Below are 20,612 nucleotides of genomic sequence, written 5' to 3' on the forward strand. Positions count from 1 at the left end.
TAGCCTTTAAAAGTATTAATAAATTAAACCTTTAAGAAGTTTTTAACGTTATTAAAAAGGTTTATAATAAGATTATAAAGAATTATATTTTTCTTAACTATATTTATTATAAATTATATCTTTTTAATAACTTATATTAAGTTTATAATAAGTTTATTTATATTAAAGATAATAATAATATTTTTAAAACCTTTAATATAAAGTTTTTAGCTTTTATTATTGCTTATTTAAATAAGGTTATTATAATTAAGAATAAATAGCTAAGTATTTATTACATTTTCTTTATAATTCTTTTAAATATATTTTTATAAACTTTTATAATAATATTAGCTTAGTATGCTAAGCTAATTAAATAATTTTCTTTATAGGCTTTACCTTAAGTTTAATATAATTTTAAATTAATATCTTTGCAATTTTTAATTTAAGGTTATTGCATCTTCCTTTCCCTTTTATCTTTTAGTATTTCCTTATACGCTTAATAGTTTTGCTATAATTTTGCTTTTAAGCGATAACCTATTAATAAGGGCTTATAATAAGCATTAAATACTTTTTATTAAGTTATATACCTTAATTATGCTTTTTTAAAAAAGATTGCTATAAGGCCTTAAAATTTAAGAACCTTTTTTATTAGCTAGTAATTAATTTACTATTACTTTAAAGCTAATTTCTTTTTAAGGTTTCTTTTCTTTTTCTACTTTGCTTTAAGGGGGTTAATTAAGATTTTAATATTTATATTTTTATTTCTTTAAGCAATTTACTTATATAAGCAATATTTTTATAACTTGCCAAAACTAAGAAGTTAATATATTACTCTTAAGGCCCTTTTAAAATTATTAATAACATTATATAAATCTTAACTACTTTTAATTTCTAAATATATAATATAAAGCTAAAATAAGAATCTTAAGTAATTAATTGCTAAATAATATATTATCTTATATTTCCTATATTTATACTTAAGTATATTAATTTTATTAACCTTAGCTTAAAAAAAAACGCTTTTAATTTAATTATTTTTATATATATTTAAATTAATAAGAATGCCTTTATTTTAATTAGCGGTTATTTTAACGATCTTATAATAAAGTTAAATATTAAAAAGTTTATTACGTATAATGCCTTTTTAAAGTAGCCGCCTTAAGCTTAAAATTACTCCTTTTATTAAATCCACTAATTCCTAATTATAGCATTTTATAAGCTTAATTAATTTCCTTACTATTTTTAAATCTTTTAGCCTTAATTATAATTAATTATTTTTATATATTCTTAAAGATATTTTTAATAACCTTTCCTTATTTATTATAATTACTTTTAAATCTTTATTTAAGTTCTTTAAATAATAATTAATGCTAAAAATTATAAAAGCTTTTATTTAAATATAACTATTTACTTATTTAAGTAAAGGTTAAGTAAGGAAATTTATATCTTAATTTTAAGGTTACAAATAATTATTTACTTATAAGCGCTTATAATTATTTTAATATATTTATTTTAAGTTTCTTAAAGATATTATATTAACCCTTTAAGTTTCCTTCTTTATAACATTATTTTATACTATATTAATATATTATAAGCTAGCATATTATAAATATAAGTAATATAAACTTATTATGCATAATTAAAGCTATATCCTTATATTTTTATAATAATTTTAATAAAGACATATATTTAAATTATTATCTTTATCTTAATATTAATAATATATATAAATTATTAAAGCTTTTAATTTAGCTATACTTTTAGGAATTGCACTAATTTTACTAAGAATAAAAAGTTACTTAAGAGCATAATAAGTTTACAAAGAGATTATTATTAATAGGTAAAATATATTAGCTTGCTTTTCATTATATTAAATATTATCCCCCTTTTCTATACCTATATATTATATATTATTTAAGCCTTTTTAAGTATTTTATAAGTTTATTATAATATTTTATTAAAGGTAAGGAGGTTTATATTATTAATAAATTTAATTATTATTAATTTTTAAATATTGCAAAGTCTTTAATAAAGTAATATAATATAAATAATAAAAAGTATAAGGAATAAGGGGGATTCTTAAAATACTTTGGCTTAAACTTTAAAGGGGTTTAATATATTATTATTAAAGCTTATTTATAATAATCTTTTAAATAAGTAAAATTAAATTATTTATTGCATTTATTTTATAATTTAGCAATTTTTTAATATATTTATTAATACTTAATGGTATATTTTATTAAAAGCTCTTAATATATTAAGCTATAAGAGTAAAGCTATATTATAATATTGCTAAGTATTTAAGATAAAGTTAATAATTACTCTTATAGCAAGCTTTATATTATAGTTTTCTTAATTTCCTATTTATCTCTTAAAGAGTATTTTAATATTTTTAATAAAGGCTATAAGTTGCCTTATAAAAATTGCCTTTATTATTTTTCTTAAGCTACTTAAAAGGGTAATAAGTTTTTAACTTTTAGCTTATAAGCTTTTAATAATTATTTTCCTTAACTTTTATAATATAATTATTATTTTCTTTTTAAAAGCTTTTAAAAAGTATTTAATTTTAAAGCTATTTTAAATAAGGGTTGCTATAAATTTATAAATAAGCTTTTTATAAGCTTTAAGAAATTAAATGCTTAAAAGGTTTTTATTAAGTACCTTATTATTACTTATTTTATAAAGAACTTTATATATATTTTAAAGGCTTATATTAGTTTCCCTTATATTTATAGCTTAGGTTGCCTTAAGATTTATTAAGGGGTTATTAAGAAGCATTATAATTATAATTTATAGGAAAAATCTTTAAGCTAAAATATTTACCTTTTCCTTATAATTTTTAATATAATAACCATTATTATTAATTAATAAAGGGATCTTTATTAGCTTAGGTAAGTAATAACTATATATTTATACCTATCTTTTTAATAATTATAAAAAACTTTGCTTTATAATTACTTTAGCTATAGCATTTCTTTATATTTATACCTTAGCGATTTAAATTACTTTCTTCTTTTTTATTATTATTTACTTAAGTTTATTATAATAAAGCTAAGACTTATAAAATTACTATTATCTTTTTACCTTTTATATTATTTACATTACCTTTTAAACCTTATTAATTTATTATACTGCTTTTTTGCTTATATTTTAAGCTATTTTTAAGGTTATCTTAATTATAATTTAATATAAAAAGGTAATAAGCTTATTTTATTTAGCTTTATATTAAGCTATAAAGTTAATATTTACTAGGCATTAAAATTCTTTTATTGCTTTAATAAGCATTGCATAGTTAATCTTCTTTTAATTATATCTTTAAGGGCCTTTGCTCTTTTCTTATTAATATTAATAAGAGATTTTTATTATTTAAAGGAAATGATTTAATTTTATAAGGTTTAGAAAGCTTATAAATTATGCTGCAATATTATGGTTTAGGCTTATGCCCATAGTGATTAGTTAGCAGGCTCTGGCCCTATAAGAATAGGCTTTAGCGCGGATATAAATGGGGAGTAAACCTTCTCCTTTGCACTTTAAATATTAACTTTATTTAAGCATCTTTATTTTGCAAGTTTAAGGCCAGCCTATAATATATATTTAAAGTCCTCTTGCATTATAAACCTATAATGCAATTATATAAAACTTAATATAATAAGACTTAAAAGGAATAATAGCAGCCTGCTAAGCCCTTCCCCATCCTAAGAAGCTCTTATCTTAAGAAAGTTTAGCAACTTAGCTAATAAAAATAAAAGCTAAGTTTGCAATAAATAAAGAGGCAATTAGCATTAAAGGGGCTTAATTCTTTTATATATTTTAATTAATTGGGAACTTTCTGCAATTAATTTCTACTCTATATTAATTTTATAAAGATATTTAAGGGGCAGCTAAAAAGCTTTCTAGAAAGGGTTTGCTTTGCGCTTAGGAATCCTTTTAAGCAAAGACATGCTAAGCTTAGCTTAGTTATGCTATAGCAATGCTATAGGGAGGGGATAATAAATTTTCTTGCTTACTTTAATTAGCTTTCTTATATAGCTAGGGCCTAAGCTTAGCTAAATAATTGCAAAATATTATTTATGGCTAATAAACTTACCGCCTTAGCAAAGTTAAGACTTAATTACAAAGAGTAATTAAAAATATTTAAGGCATTTTGCTTTACCTTGCAATAATATAAGGGCGTTTTTAGCGCTATAATAGCGAAGGATAACACTTAACCTTAAAATAGCGAAGTAATAAATATTAATATTACGGCGGTTTTAGCAAGGGGAGTTAAGTATTATGCTTATAGCTAGCTTAGTTATTATAAGCATAATTGCTTAAACCACTGCAGAAGAACCCATATATAGCTATTATTAATTGGGCCTAATAAAAGGAAGGCGCTTAATTAAAGTTATTTTTAGCGCGCAAATTTTTTTCTATAAAATAGGGCCTAAAGCAATGCCGGCTTAATGCCGGCCTAGGCCTAAAGCGAGCTAGCTAGTGCTAACTAGTTTGGCGCTATGGAATTTTTAAGGCCTAAGAACTTTCCGCTAATAAAGCAGATTATTTGCAATTAAATGCTAATTAATTATAAGTTATATAATAAATCCACGGCCTTAAGGCTTTGGGTAAGGGAGCTTATATAAAAGGCATGGATTGGAAAATCTTAAAAATGCTGCTAGCTTAGCCATTAGCTTGCGCTTAAATGATTATTTCTTATTAGCTTGCTTTAATTAACATATTAAATTATAAGGTATGGAAAGGATGAAAATATATATATAATATAAGCCGGCCTAGTAGCGCAATTAAAGCGCCGCGGATTAATTAAATAGCTAGGCAAAAGGCAATATTTAATTTGCAATTAAAGTAGTGCCTCCTTTATTTTTTATTACATAGTTAACCCCTTGGGAAGGCCCCTTTATGGCTTTAATTTAAGGAAAGGGGATATGTTATAATTTAGGCTTATGCCTATAATAATTAGTTAGCGGGCTTTAGCCCTATAAGAATAGGCTTTAACGTGGGTGCAGATAAGAAGTAAACCTTCTCCTTTGCACTTTAAATATTAACTCCATTTAAGCACCTTTATTCTGCGAGTTTAAGGCCAGCCCATAATATGCAACCCCCTTTAAGATTTATATATAGTTTATAATAAAGTTCCTCTTAGCCTATATTCTTCTTTATACTTATATAAATTTCATAGCTAATATTAAAAGACTTAAATTTCACTTTATTATAAGTTTAAGAAATAATTCTACTCCCTTTAAACTTTTATTATACTTATCTTATAAGAAGGAATATAAATTTATATTACTTATAAAAACTTTCTTTTCCTAGCTTAAGGGTATTTATAAAAAGACATAAATTAAAGTATTTTACTTTTTATTATAATATTGCTATAAGATATAAATAAAGTAAAATAATATATTATAATTATCTCCCTAAAGAGTAATGTTAGCTTAATCCATCCTTATATTAGCCTTTTAAGTTCCTTTTAATATTTATTTTAAAATATATAATATAGCTTTACTTTCTTTTTATTATATTATATAATATTATCCCCCTTTAAAGTAATATAGGGTCTTTATATCTTTTTTAAAACTTATTTCTTAGGTTGCAATAATATTAAAGCGCTTTATATAATAATGTATTTTTATTATATTTTTATATTTTATTTATTAATTTTATATAATAACTTTTAATATTAAATAAGGGGTATAATAATAATTTTTAAATTTTATTATATTACTTAGGTAGTTTTACTGCTAGGGCGTTAAGTGGTTACTTAAAGTATATTATAAATATTTTGGTTTTTTAAGTTAAATGCTTAGGGTTTATAGCTTTGCTTATTAAAGATAATTAAAGGGAAAGTAGGCTTAGCTTAGTTAAATGCATTAAAAAATGCACTTCTTTATATTAACTTCTTAATATTTATAAAAGTTATAGGTTTGCTTTAATATGCAAGCTTTGCATAATATATTTACTTATTTACTTTTAAATATTATTTTTATTTATAAGATATATATTATCTTTTATAATTAATATATTTTTATGCTATATTATTAATATAAATAGGGTATATTACTTTCTTACTAAAGTGCTTTTTTTTAATATAATAATTATATTTTAATAATGCCTTATAAAACTTTGCCTTATATCTTTATTTATATTAATTAAAGCATTGCTATAGCTTAATGCTATCTTTAAAGGGCTTATAATTAAATATATATTCTTTTTATAATACCTTAAGATTATATAACCTTTTAGCATTATTTAGCTACTTAATTTTAGCAATTATATAATAAGTTTATGCCATAGCGATATTATATTAAAAGAAAATGCAAATTTTTATTATTGCTACTTTATTTACTTACTTTAAATATTTCTTAAAAATCTTAACTAAGTTTTTCTTTGCAAAGGTTATAAGGATTTCCTTAAGAATAATTATATAAGTTTTTTAAAATATTTTAACTTTTTCTTTAATAGCTTATAGCTATTTTATATTTTATAAATGCTAATTTCTTTTTTTATTTATCTTAAATATTAATAAATAAGCATTATTCTTATATACCCTTATTGTAATTACTTTATAAGTTTGCTTTATATATATATTAATTATTTAAATTATCTTTAATAAACTTTATTTTTAAAGTTTAATAAGTTAATATTTAACCTTAATTATAATTTACCTTTAATATTTAATTAAGATAACTTTTGCTAAAGGAATAACTAATAGGCTATTAAGGCTTTTCTTTAAAGCTGTTATATATTTAAAGCTGCTATTTTAATTATTAATAAGAATTATTTAAATGGCCTTAATAACCTTTTTTTATAAGTTAGCTTATATAATTAATTTATTAAAGTATTTTATTTTATAATTCTTTGCTTAATTATTATAATATATTATTATAATTGCTAAGATTTAATAAAGAGTTTTTATTTAATTCTTATTAAAATTATCTTAAGTTCCTTTTTTAAAGATTTTAAGTATAAGCTTATTAAAAACTTTATTATATTTTATCTTTCTTATTTAATACTTTATATTAACCTTATTTTTATTTTATTAATTATTTACTTTAATATTATAAGCTTTTTTTTTATAATATTTATAATAATAGCTTTATGTTAAGCTAGCATTGCCTTTATTTATTATTATTAAGATTGCCTTTGCATTATTATTATAAGAGTTTATAGCTATTGCAATAGGGTTAAATTAATTACGCTAAGATAGATTTTGTTATTAAAATATAGTTTTAAGGTATTATGTGGGTAGCAAGGCGGATTTTAGGTAAAACCGGCTTTTTAAAAATTGGTTGGAACTTAAATAACTTTATAGTAAATACTTATAAATATAAATATAAGTTATATATATATATATAAATATAAATATAAATATAAATATTAAAAAAATGTAAATATAAATATAGATATAAATATAGTATTTTGTATTTTTAGAGATATAAATATAAGATACAAAAATATAATTACAACTCTGCCCCTATATTAAGAGTTAATATAATGTCAATTCTTAACATTATGTCACAGCATATCAAGAATGACTACATATCAGTAATATGTAAATAATGCAATGTATATAAAAAAAAAGCATATCAGAACCTTGATTGCGTGTCACTATTATGTCGCTATTACATTGACATAGTAGTGCGATGTTGACGGAAACCCCCCCTCCGTAGGTGTATTTCAAATTGAACTCAGTGAATAATATATCAACCCTACGATCGACATTGGGGATTCTGATGTCACAAAGGTCAAATGCCACTACCCTGGAAACGTTTGACCTTAAGTATTTTTATCTCTATCAGAGGAAGTCGGGCGTCACATCTAGGAACACCACACTTGAAAAATCTCAGAATACCTATCAAAACATACACATAAGTCTAGGGGTCCACATTCGGGCCACCCCCCCATTTGGGCCACTTTTTACACCAAAACCACTATTATCTAACTCCATTAATTAAATAGAGAGAAATTTTAAATTCGGCCTATATATAGAGATTATATATTAAAGTAATTAAAATAAATTTAAATTTTATAAGTAATTTCTTTAATACTTTAAAAAATATATAAAGTTATTAAAGTTAAATAATTTTAAGATTTATATTTAAATAAATTTATAATTTTAATATATAAAAGTAAGTATATATTTATATCTTCTTATATTATATTAAAATTAAAATAAATCTATAATTAATATAATTATTATAATATTTTAATTTAAGTTTAAAATAAGAATTAATTTATATATAATTTATAATATTATATAAAATAAATTTATAAAATTTAAAATAATATTATTTTTATAAGTCTTTTATATATATTAAAGTTGCATTAAAAGCTTTTAAGTTAAAAGATTTTATTTAACATTAAAAATAAAATTAAGTATTTCTTTATATAAATTTTTATTAAGAAAATTATACTTTATAATATAATATTATATATATATTTAATATAATTATTGCATATTTATTTTTAATATATAATATATAAATATAATATAAATAAAAATATATTTTAAATTAAAGTAATTTATTTAAATATTTATAAAGATTTATAAAATGTTAAAAAATATTATATAATAAGGTATATTCCTTAATAGCTTACTTTATATAAATGTATATAATTATTAGAATTATATATATATTATTTAAATTTTTTTTATATAGAAAATATAGATATATAGTTATATTAAAATAATTATTATAATAAATATTTAATTAGTGGAGATATAAGTCCTTAAAATGTGGGTTTTTTGGTGTAAAAGGTGGCCCAAATGGGGGGGTGGCCCGAATGTGGACCCCTTGACTTACAACAAGGTCGCCGGTAGCCAGCCATTGGAGCTGGACGTTCATTACCAGGCAGGCGGCTCAAGCACACCCAAGCCAATTGGTTCGTAGCCACCACGAAAGTCGTAGATATTTGGATTCTAATGCGCACTGCAGCTTTCTACTATCATGGTGGCAGTTTCGTCGTTGGCAACAGGAGTATGATCCAGCCCCATTACGTGCAGAAGCTTCTTGAGCTCGGGTTTGGAGCGGTGGTTTCTCCGGACTACAGACTGTCGCCTACAGTCTCCGCCTTCGACGGCGCGGTCACGGACTCGAGGGATGCATATGTCTGATCCCAGAACGAGCTCCCTAAAAAGTTGGCCGAGGAGACTGGCGTGAACTTGGACGGTAGTCGCGTCGTCACATGGGGACATTCTGCAGGAGGCGCGCTCGCTGTACTGATTGTGAGTCCATGATAAAGCCCGAGCATCCGGCGATTGGTTCAATCTTTACTTTCAGGCTGACAATTTTGCAGGCCTCAGTGGCAAAGCCGCCTCGAGCCATCCTAGATCTGTGTGGGCTCAAGTACGTACAGGACGAATCCTTCAAGGCCCATGCTAAGCTTCCTCCACTGGAGCTCCCGAGCGTTGAGTTTAGGAAGAAGATTTATGAGGATGTTCCTCCACCGACCGGAGCGCCGCCTCCGTTCGGTCCTAAGGGTTTTGATGTCACCAGCTATCGTAATGCTTGGCTTTTCGGCACTATGAAAGACGGCCGGCTGTTTGATGAACTTGCTCCTGACGGGAACTACGACAAGATAGACCCAGCAGTACTGCTCACATCCTCTTGTCCCCCAACTTTCTTCGTCCACGGATCGGCCGACACGTCAGTCAGCGTCGAATTATCCAAGCGGGCTCACAAGCAGCTGAAGGAAATCGGAGTGGAAACTGAGCTGGTTGTGGTGGATGGTGCAGGTCATGCCTTTGATATGGGTTCGAAGGCTGGGGATCCAGGATATGAGGCTGTTATCAAAGGCTTGGAGTTCTTGCGAGCACACACTTAGGATTGCGGCACTGTTTCGAGCACAAAATTCCCACTGAAGTCGTCAAGTGGCTAAAGAATTGCTACACCTGCCATTCATCATTCTCAAGCATTCATCCAAAGTTACAGGACGCATTTTTCCGCGGGACAAGACTCATAAGTTGGTCAACAGTAACACCACATGCCATCGTTGGATCTAGGCTCATAATCACGGGCATGCTTTGCGCCTTGCTGGAGGGATGATGAGTACATCCCGGTGACAAGTCCGCACTGTAGATTCGTTGGCGGTTTGCATCTCTTGAACCCGTTGCTTCAAATATCATCTCACAACATGGAAAAGCGAATCAGGCCATAATTAAATGCATATTGTGTATTTATACAATGCTCGGCTTGGCTTCAACGTCGGTCCATGCCTTACCAGGAGATTCGAAAGCAATAAAAGGCTGCTAATGAGAGAAGAAAAATTGCCTTTCGATGGCCCTGGATGGGTCAAACCTTTGTGCTTTATTGTTATCTAAGTTTCGCGCAAAGGATGAAAATGAGTGGCCTATGTAAAAACGATACTGCCGGGGATTTCGGGATTGGCTACACCTGCATCTCCGGGATCGCGAGGAGTGCCTTCCCCCCGGGAAGCAGATTCAGTGTACAGGGTGACCTGAAAAAGATTATCCATGTCGCTACAACTCCCCGGAAAGAATGTAACCAAATCCAACCAATCACAATTTCTAATTTATCCTTTTTATAATTAAACTTAGATTATTATAATAAATTTAAGATATAATGCTATAAAAAAGCTACCTTTTTTATACTTAATTTTGCCTTATGAAGCTAATATTATTATTATGATATGCATAGATAAGATAGGAGAGTTAAGGGATCCCTCGCTGACGCTATTAAAGTCATGAATTAGGCTTCTTTTTTCGGGTCGCCCTGTACACGTCCCTGGCCAGAAGATCTACACGCCGTCCAGCTTCTTCAGATTAGCTTTAACCTCTTCCGCCAAAGCCGCCACATCGATGGCCCCGGGAAGTTTGCCGCCGTTCCATGCCGCGGTGGATTCCGCGGCCCGCAGTACAGCCTCCACCGCCGTTACGGAAATGCCCAATCCCATGGAACCTTTGAGGTGACTTCTGGCCTGTCTCGTGGCCCCCAACGCAGCGATGGCTCCTGCAACTGTGATCTCACAGAGGGGAAGATTCTGCGTGATCTCGGAACCTCCGATAAGGAAACCAAACACGGCTACGTTTGCGACGTATGCTATTTACATTGTTTATGTTAGCTGCTGTAGTTGCCAAGCCCCGCACAAGCGGCATAGCGGAGTCAAGGCACGGAGGAGTCTGCAATGAACTCACATATCTCGGGGAAAAACTCATGTACCATTTGCCCGACCTCAGCATTTCCTACAGCACGGTAAATCGCTCTGTTGGTCTCCTGGCCCTTCTCGAGCCAGCTTGGGTCGGTAAGAGGGGCCCTGGTAAAATGATGTCAAACTCGGACTCCCGCCCGATCGACCTGTGCGCCACGCCGAGAATTCTCTGAACATACCTGTCTAGCTGGCTCGGACCACTTATGCCGAGCTCGCGAAGTTCACCAACCAAGCCCAAGCATGCTGGAATGCACTGGGGCAACCCAGAAAATGCCCAGGTCAGGTTGAGAGCTAGTTTGAAAGACGCGAATAAAGCCTTGGTGTCTTCCACCGTCTTTCCCTTGGCAAGATCCCGGAACAACTTAGGCACAGCGTCACCGCGGCGCTGGGCACAGAGCATCGAAGCCTATGCTCAAAAGTTAGCATGCCTTCGTTTTCATCAGTCGCAAGCTTTTTCGGCGCACAATGATACCAGGTGCAGCTGCGCTGATGCTGCCGCCATCCACATCCTCGAGATGCCGGACAAGGCCACACAATATAGTAGAATTGTAAGCGGCTGCATCCGGTGCTAAGTTGGCATTTGTGTACTTGGAGCTGAAGTCTTCCGTTGCGTGGGAGGCCATGGTGGGATAAGAAGTATGTGGGTAAATTAACTGCGCTTCGTACTACATGGGACGAGAACCACGATGATAAAAGACGCACATTCAATACCCTTGTTGAGGTCGACAATCTCCAATTAGTAATGTCGATTCACATTGAGTTCCCGGTGCCCCGGGACGAAACGCTGACCAGACGCTGCAAGAGCGATCTTTTACCCTGGAAGATGAACGTCTTCGTTCCACGGATGTTAGCTCAGTGAAATTTGCTCGACAAGTCCTTTCTTACAGATATGGAATTGCGCGATCCTATACTCATCCACATTTTGTATACTTCCCATCGGTCAACACGGAAAGTCCACAAAAGAAATGGGAGAAAGCTCAGAAGCACCTGCAAATGACTACCACCGCTATGTACCTCGCAAAGGCAAGTCAAAATGGCAGTATTGGGTCCCTCAATTCTTTTTCTACTCAATAATTGAAGCACGAGTGTGGAATCGTCAGGCTAATAGTGAAGTGTCGCAGAGTGGTCGCGATTCGAAGGCATCGACATCAGCGACCCCTACAAGTACTCAGAAACCATAGTAAACTCTCCACTATTTCAACCACTTTGGGAAAAAGTGGAGAGCGAACCTCGATGCCCCATTTTATGGGATCACAAACGATGGGCGCAAGAGGGAAGGGCTCTATCACCTCCAGGACGAAGGAGCGCCCACAAGCCAGATGGTAACTGAGAACCTAGCTTGCCGTGTTGGAAACCGCGTGCTAACACCTCGAAGACGGAAGCAGCCCACAAGGTGATAGCTTCTCTCAGCAAGAGCGAAAAAGAGGTTGCGTTATGCGACCTGGACACAGAAGGCTGGTGAGTTAGGGAAATCACTAAAGAGACCCTCCGCATTCTATCATGCAAATCGATCGAGCCGACTCCATACTGAATTATGCAGGCGGAAATGGTGCAACCCAGAATTTGTCTTGTTCAATTGTGGTCTCCGCCTGGAGCATATCGATGAGACAAAGGTCGGTTACATCTTGGATCTGGTTAAGCGCTCACTCAGTGGACGCGGCTGGGCCAAATTCAGAGGGGCGATGAAAACAAACAAGTTCCTGGGAGAGATTTGCGCGAGGCAAGCGATACTCAACGAGAAGAGCTACTTGTAAGAAATTGCAACAATTCTCTGCCGTTCGAAGTCACTAACGCTTCGCCAGCTTCACAATATTTGGCCAGCCTTCGGAATCGGAACCGTGGGCTTACATGCTGTTCGGTCACCACCTCTGCCTGAACGTTTTCATTGCCAGGCAACAGATGGTTATCGGCCCCGTGTTTCTTGGCGCCGAACCAAATGTTTGTAATCCATATAACCTGTGTTCCAGAACCCCTTTAGTACTGACGAGCTTCAAGATTATCGACCACGGGCCAGATCAAGGGACTGAACTGTGCGCGGACGAAAGCGGGCTTGGCCTGGAACTGATGCAGTCGCTCCCTCCAGACTTGCAGCGCAAAGCTCAAATATACCCGGCCATGATGGATCCATCCATGCCTGAGGACCGGTGGAACCCAGCCGATCAGGTATGTATTTATGCGCACAGTTGACATATCGGCACGGAGATTGGCTAAGCTTGGTTCCTAGCGACATCTAGCTGGAGCTTTCCAAGACAACCGGGTGATCCCATACGAAGGCGTGTTAGCTACAGACATGACAGCAGAGCAGCAGACATTGCTCATGTCAACCATCGCTGCCTTTTTGGTACTTCTGCCACCAAAGCCACTGAAGTTCCGACTTCAGCAAATCCAAGAGAATTTGTCCGAGACTTACTTCTCCTGGATTGGGGGGTTTGGTCCAGCGGACCCCTTCTACTATCGCATTCACAGCCCAGTGGCTTTGTTCGAGTTTGACCACCACTCGGGAGTGTTTCTTACTAACGAAGAGCCTGCTAAATATCACATTCACACAATTCAGAGGCTTCCGAACGGTAACGATTATGGGCGAGAGTTGAGGGAGCTGCTTAGAGTCCAAGGAAAACGGGATTGAATGTACGCGGTCCAAGCCACCTGATCGGAATCAGCATCTTTGTAGCCTCTGGGTTTTAGCTTGAAGTTTACCAGTGAAGAGGGTCATGCCATCGATCTCCGTCTAAATGATCGGAGATGTTGATATATAATTGTTGTATTTCCGAAATGTTGGAGATTGCCAAGGCGCGTCAGTGTCGCAGAGTGCCGACGTCAAGATCCGCGCGAGGGCCTGGGGACAAGGCAGCCAAGCACAAGCATTGCGTTCCACGTACACAGGGTTCCTCCTTTTTTAGAATGGGATTGCATGTAGTCTACAAAATAAACTGCTGGAGCATTACCCCGCAAAGCTACCTCCGCGATTTACTGGTTAAGGCAAGATAGCTTCGGTCCCTTCGAGCATCCCGGCCGGTTCATACCTTCGGTCGAAGTCCTCGAGTGTCTCAGCTCCACAAATAACCGTATTCCGGTCCATCACTGTTTCCACGAATTCCGACGAGGCAGAAACAACGCAGACGCAACAAGCTACGAACAATGGCCAACACAGCAAATCCCGAAGCCAATAGTATCCAACGAGTAAAGCGAGTCGTTCGGGCATGCGATTACTGCCGTAAGATCCGAGTATGTGCTGATACTCCTTTATTGAATGAACAGAGTCTAACACATCCAGCTCAAATGTACACCGGACCAACGCCCTTGTCTGAACTGTCAGCTTTATCACGTTGAATGTCTCTCAGAGGACAGAGAACGGCGCCCTGCCGCCCGACGTGTTCAGAAGTTCGCTGGGAAACGTGGCCCAGCAATGGTTGGACCGGAGCCTGAGCGCTGCGAAGATGCCATTCAAGCAGTAATTTCTGTGCAAAACCCAGATGCTGACTCCGACACTGGCATGGGCACATCACTTGATTCCGCGATCGACACGAGCTGAATTTTTGACAGCAATCCGCCGGTGTCATCGTGGTCTCCGGATGATTGTTTCGAGAATGGAACCGGACCTGAGCCACATGACTTTGGTAACGTCCTGAGCCAGCTCGGCATAGGGGTGCCTTCCAGCTTCTGGGAGATGGATAGAACGGCATTCACCGATTTGCCTGACATTGATCCCTCCTTCGTAAACATCGCAGGAGACCCAACAAGCATACCACAGCTTTTGGGGAGTGGTGCTCTGAGTGGCCAGACTCCGTTTTCGGATTATATGTCGCCATCCTCCAGGTCAACGGGGAGTCTGACCAACGGCAAGATCTCAAGTATTGAGACGTTGACGAGACGAGTGGATAACTCAGGCTCCCTCCACGGCTCCGAGCCTCCGGCAATATACATTCGCAAGAATGAAACCGCGGGGCACTACGTTGGTCAGTCGGCGATGGCTATCCCACAGAACTCAAGTTGATTACTTACGTTGTGTTGGGGACAGGCTTGAGCTAGATAGGAGCTACGCTGGCCATGTGCCTCACAGACGGCCTCAAGAGCCAGCGCCTTCCACTCAAGCCCAATGGTCTTGACTTTCTCATTGAGGCAGGCCAGCGTGTTGATGAAACAGACCTAGCTTCCTTGCTTGATCTCTCATAACGTGAGTTGCCTGCAAAGGACGCAGCTATCCGTAGCATACAAGGTACTCAAGGTGTCAAAGATGTGACGAGAGTTTTGTAATCAACAGCTGACGATGTCCCAAGCTTATTTCGGCAATGTTAACACGTTCTTTCCGATCATTGACGAGAATTTATTCTTGCCGCGAACCGAGATGTTCTACACTATCGATCGGCCTCAGCTTACTGTCATCGACTACTGTCTTCTCTATCTGACAGTGTCGATAGGTGCACTGACTGAAAAGCGCAACTCGAGAAAACCGGATGTCATGGACCGGCTAGCAGCCACCTCATATTAGCAGGCGTGGGACTTGGTGCAAGGCTCCTTTGCGTCTCCTCGAGAGGCGTCAGTACAGATTCTTTTGCTTCATGTACGTTTTGCGGCAGACGGCCTCCGAATCACACAAATGCTGACCTCTTCCACAGGTTTTATACCATATTCATTCTGGGACGCGTGGGATGGCATGGGTGTTCTGCGGTCTGGCTATTCGTGTCGCTCAATCGCTAGGCCTACACCAGAAAAGCCCACGAGACATGGACTGCCCGGAGCGCCGGGTCTCGCTCCGCTCACGGCTTTGGGTCATTGCATTCCGCTTTGATGCGTACGTTGGCTGGCACATACCCACACAGTCTGGCTCATTATTGACAATAGAATAGCACCCTGTCACTGTCTTTAGGCAGACCTCCCGGAGTCGCGCACGGCTCATTCGACAAAGACATGCTCAACACAGACGCTTTTCTTGAGGCGTCCATGGACGGCGATTCATACTACGGCCCGACCTCTGCGCAGCTCTCTTCTTGGTCCTACAGCTTAAATCAGATTAGCAACCACTTTTGCAACGTGCTGCAGTCCAAGCAATCTGTTGTTTCCAGGCTAGAAGGGATCGCTCAGGTGGACATGCGTCTCGTGGCTTGGAGAGACAGTATTCCGGCGAAAGGTACACGCATGTGCTTCTACTCCATTTGGATTACTCAAACCTACTCCGCGAAGTCCACTTGGCGGCCATAACGATGAGGCCTGCACTCGGTAATAATATCGAGAGGCTTCCTCGGCGCCTTCAGGCAAGCGAGGTACTCTGCCTCGAGGCCGCAAGATCTTTCGTGGAGAGCCTGAACAGGTAAGTCCCTGCCATTGGCCATGCAAATCTACGATTTTATACTAAAGAGACTCTTGCAGCATGGATGATGTCAAAGCAAATAAGGGCCATATTATGAGGTTAGCAGGTCGATCCCCCCAGCTTTGTGTCCCCGTCTGACATACCAAGTGTCCACTCTGAAAATTGCGTTGCGGCAATTGCGGTGCAGTACAGAAGCATTTTGAAAGATCCATCTAACATGTCAACCCGAGGCGATCTGGAATACTTGCGTTCAGGAAAAATACAACTCGATTGGCTTCTGCCTTCAAGTGTACTTGGTCCGTTATCAAAGGCCTTATTCAACTTGAACGACATGGTCTCTTCTGCTGACGACCTGGTATGGAAACAAAACATCCATAACGGACGACGAATGCCGAAAACCAAGGCCTCTTGAGTATCTGAGCCTCTTATTCAAACGGAACGGCTTTAGTGGCTTGCGAAATCTCTGCCTGTGAAAATGAGGGCACTGGAGTTTGATCTTGGCATTGACTATGCTGCGCCAACAGCGGCTCAAGTCGAGGGGATAAGCACAGCGGAAGGGACTGAAACGGAGTTTCCAGTGCTCGTCAATAGTTTTAAAATATCATTACTTCTTTTTATACAAGGAAGTGACTGTCAAGCTCATCCGAAATACCAGCGTTCATCTGCAGGTAACAACAATTTGCTGAGAGGTCACAGCGAGCCGGAGGATGACTGGTGAAACCTCCGGTAGCCTAGCCACAGATGTTGAAGGATTCTCGAGATTTGAACTGTGTCTCACGAGTCGTTGATTTTAAGAAAAGTTCGCCCCAGGTACGAGAAGAACTTTCGCGCCATACAGATGTATACACTGAGCCTCGGTAGTCTAGTACACCGTTGTTTGTCCCCTGTTTACAGCCAGTCAATCTCAATATCTGCCTAGAACAAGCTTGGAGGGTGCCCAATATGCAGAATTGAACTTGATCTCGTCTCTACTGGTGCTGTCCAGATTGTGGAGAGAAGTCCACTAAGCCTATTTCCGTATTGGATAAGTCATTAGGACCGACGTATGATGCCTAGATCCCTTTTCGAATGTTCTACGTTATTTCCAAATAAAATAATGAAATATTTGGTTTCCTGGCCTGAAGAGACGCTATTGCCTCGCCGCACTGTGTCCTCTCGCAATTCCTGAGTCCCATCTCTCGCATGGGTGCGGACTTGTTTCATCCGCCCGGACTCCAACCGTTTGCCCCAAGATACTTCTTGTCTGGTTCTTCGCGCTTCACCAAACTCGTCATACTATCGCCCATAATCAGCAGACAGTGGTGTTCTGGGCCTGTTGTGGCGCTGAAGTGACGCCAAGAAGCGTGCAGAATCGATTCGAGGAATCAGGGACCCTTTCAAGCTTCTTTCCATTGACCTATCCAGATTCGGAATGCAGCCCTCCAATCAACAAGTGGCTTAGCAAACCTTGATCCAACAATTAGTGTCATCGTGTATTTAAACGGACTAGCCTGAGCCTGCGCGGAGAACCTCCCCCCGAGGTCCTCACTATAATGGGCGGCCTTACGGCTTCCGAACTTTGGGGGCTGGATTGCGGTGCTCCCGAACAATAGTATGAACGAACTTCTAATAGAATGTATTTTGTGGGTATAAGTTCAGTCTTCCGCTCTTGCTGTGATGTGTGAGACGACCAAGCCATTCAAAACATCCAACCCTCCTGGAAAGACGGGCACATATTGCCACCATCAAAGATGAGACTGTCGATTTCTTTACTATTGGCTGCTGCTTCGGTAGCGACAGCCCAACAATCTGCGTGGAGTCAATGTACGTCCTGCATACTACTCTAAGTTGTCGAGACTCGAATATTGACATGGTTTAGGTGGCGGGAATGGCTGGACAGGACAGACCTCGTGCGTGTCGGGGTATTACTGCTCAGTTTTGAACCCGTACTACTCTCAATGTGTAAGCAGCTTTCGGAAACAATCAACCCTTTTAAAAAGTAATCTTTCGGATCTGTAGCCTGTATTTACCAGGCTTCAGCTTTTGAGATAGGCTATGGCCACATCTGGCCTATTCCTCCTCACTTCTATGAAACTACTTTCTCATTGCTGTGATAGCTGACTCTAATTGCTGCAGATCCCAGGAAATGAAGGTGGTATGTACTCCCGATTCTTTTCCTTCAGGAACACAACCTCACATTCCTATAGCCACGACAAGTTCTTCGACCACAAGGACTACTTTGTCCACCAGCACCACGCAAAGCACAACAACACCTGGAGCAACCACGACAACTGTCCCTTCTGGGTCCTTCGCAAAGGCCTCGGGCACTTTGTTCAACGTGGACGGAAAGACAGGGTACTTCGCTGGAACGAACTCCTACTGGATCGGCTTCCTGACAAATAACGCTGATGTGGACTTGGTTATGGCCCACCTACAGACTAGCGGCCTCAAGATCCTGCGAGTTTGGGGTTTCAACGATGTGAATAACACCCCGGGCTCTGGAACCGTCTGGTATCAGAGCCTCAGCGGCTCGACTCCTACGATCAATACGGGAGCCAATGGCTTGCAGCGCTTAGACTACGTCGTCAAATCTGCAGAAGCCCACGGCATCAAGTTAATCATCAACTTTGTCAACAACTGGGATGACTATGGAGGAATCAAGGCATACACAAACTGTGAGTCAAGCCTATGGCAGGATTTGCCCACCTTCCGCTTCCTGAATTTCAAAATCATCATAAGGCCCATATTGTCAGAAAATAACTTGCCGGACCCACACCTGATCCTGCTTCGATAATGCAGAGCATGCTAATTAGGGTTGTTGATCAGATTATGGCGGCTCGCACACGACTTGGTACATCAACACTGCCGCACAGGCCCAGTATCGAACATATATCAAGGCCGTCGTCAGCCGCTACATCACAAGCACTGCAATTTTTGCCTGGGAACTAGCCAATGAGCCTCGTTGCTCGGGATGTAGCACTGATGTGATCTACAAGTGGGCTGCAGATACCTCGGCTTACATCAAATCACTTGATTCCAACCATATGGTGACTCTTGGAGATGAGGGTTTCAACCCGTCGGCCGGAGACGGTAGCTATCCTTACCAGACTGGTGAAGGTACGACTCCTATAACGCTCCTCTTGCATTTAACATGCTAACCATGACGCTTACTCAAGGCGTCTCGTTCGTCAAGAATCTCGGTATCTCTACTCTTGATTTCGCAACCTACCACATGTACGCTTCATCCTGGGGTGTTTCCGAGTCGACATTCCCGACGGGTTGGATTCAATCACATGCGGCAGCCTGTGTTACTGCCAAGAAACCATGTCTCTTCGAAGAGTATGGAACAACGAATTCACACTCGATCGAAGCAAACTGGCAGAGCACTAGCTTGAACACCGCAGGCAATGGCGCAGATTTGTTCTGGCAAGATGGTGACAGTCTGAGTACTGGTCAGTCGCCGAATGACGGTTATACGATTTACTACGGGACGAGTGAGTGGAACACGTTGGTTACACAGCACGTGCAAGCTATTCGTGCAAAGTATCCGTAAGGGTGCTCTGCGCGAGGAAGACACCCTTGACGCGCGAAGCTGAACCATTGTGGCGGGATGAACTCATTCAATTTGAATCGCTCTGAGCCGCACTTCACTTATAGCCTCGATAGGCACAGTTCTCCTGAGCTCTCTGGCTCGATACAAACGAGACGAGTTTGATGCAGAGATTCTCATTATCCAAATTGAACTTTTACAATTACATTCATCCATGAAATCATTCGGCCAATCAGTACCCTTGTGTGCCTCGCAGTCGCCAGTGCATCAGCAGACATTCATTCAGGAAGCCCATAGAATGCCGTGACGACTCGACAGAGAACTGGTCTGTAGTGTGAGGCATGAAAACAAAAAGGCACATTCAAGAGTAGTGGGGATGGCGGGTGCCAATGAATGCGTTGCCGTTTCTCCTTACCGAGGTGGAATGCACAATTTGAATGACGTTGATAGGGTTAGGGCCCACAAGCCGGGGGGTGCCTTGCTCGGGCCATGCCGTTTCGCTAGCTCCGTTCTGATCAGCGTTTGTGATCTGATCCATGGGAAAACGGCTGAGACAATGCTGAGTGATGATTACAACACTGGTTACAACACTGGTTACAACGCTGGCACTCATAGCAGAGAAGAACCAGTTTC

The 20,612-nt window shown here is 37.5% G+C and overlaps 4 protein-coding genes across 4 annotated transcripts; 3 read left to right on the plus strand and 1 right to left on the minus strand.

Annotated features, from left to right (window-relative positions):
• Positions 1–8,708: 8,708 nt before the first annotated feature.
• Positions 8,709–9,798, plus strand: INS49_001879 (uncharacterized protein; the record flags this gene model as incomplete). Its single annotated transcript, XM_043162698.1, has 3 exons — positions 8,709–8,856; positions 8,910–9,082; positions 9,271–9,798. The coding sequence occupies 3 exons, from the start codon at positions 8,709–8,711 to the stop codon at positions 9,796–9,798; spliced, it is 849 nt and encodes a 282-aa protein (XP_043031204.1).
• A 933-nt stretch (positions 9,799–10,731) lies between these two features.
• Positions 10,732–11,765, minus strand: INS49_001880 (uncharacterized protein; the record flags this gene model as incomplete). Its single annotated transcript, XM_043162699.1, has 4 exons — positions 10,732–11,033; positions 11,129–11,247; positions 11,322–11,548; positions 11,607–11,765. The coding sequence occupies 4 exons, from the start codon at positions 11,763–11,765 to the stop codon at positions 10,732–10,734; spliced, it is 807 nt and encodes a 268-aa protein (XP_043031205.1).
• A 410-nt stretch (positions 11,766–12,175) lies between these two features.
• Positions 12,176–15,136, plus strand: INS49_001881 (uncharacterized protein; the record flags this gene model as incomplete). Its single annotated transcript, XM_043162700.1, has 8 exons — positions 12,176–12,188; positions 12,264–12,322; positions 12,518–12,600; positions 12,683–12,892; positions 12,945–13,080; positions 13,138–13,305; positions 13,367–13,620; positions 14,686–15,136. The coding sequence occupies 8 exons, from the start codon at positions 12,176–12,178 to the stop codon at positions 15,134–15,136; spliced, it is 1,374 nt and encodes a 457-aa protein (XP_043031206.1).
• Positions 15,137–18,575: 3,439 nt separating this feature from the next.
• Positions 18,576–19,982, plus strand: INS49_001882 (uncharacterized protein; the record flags this gene model as incomplete). Its single annotated transcript, XM_043162701.1, has 4 exons — positions 18,576–18,584; positions 18,747–19,104; positions 19,256–19,546; positions 19,606–19,982. 4 exons carry the CDS (start codon positions 18,576–18,578, stop codon positions 19,980–19,982), a joined length of 1,035 nt encoding a protein of 344 aa, XP_043031207.1.
• Between the last annotated feature and the right edge of the window lie 630 nt (positions 19,983–20,612).

The sequence above is a fragment of the Diaporthe citri genome (assembly GCF_014595645.1).
Source record: "Diaporthe citri strain NFHF-8-4 chromosome Unknown scaffold_1, whole genome shotgun sequence".
In the NCBI taxonomy this organism is placed as follows: Eukaryota; Fungi; Ascomycota; class Sordariomycetes; order Diaporthales; family Diaporthaceae; genus Diaporthe; species Diaporthe citri.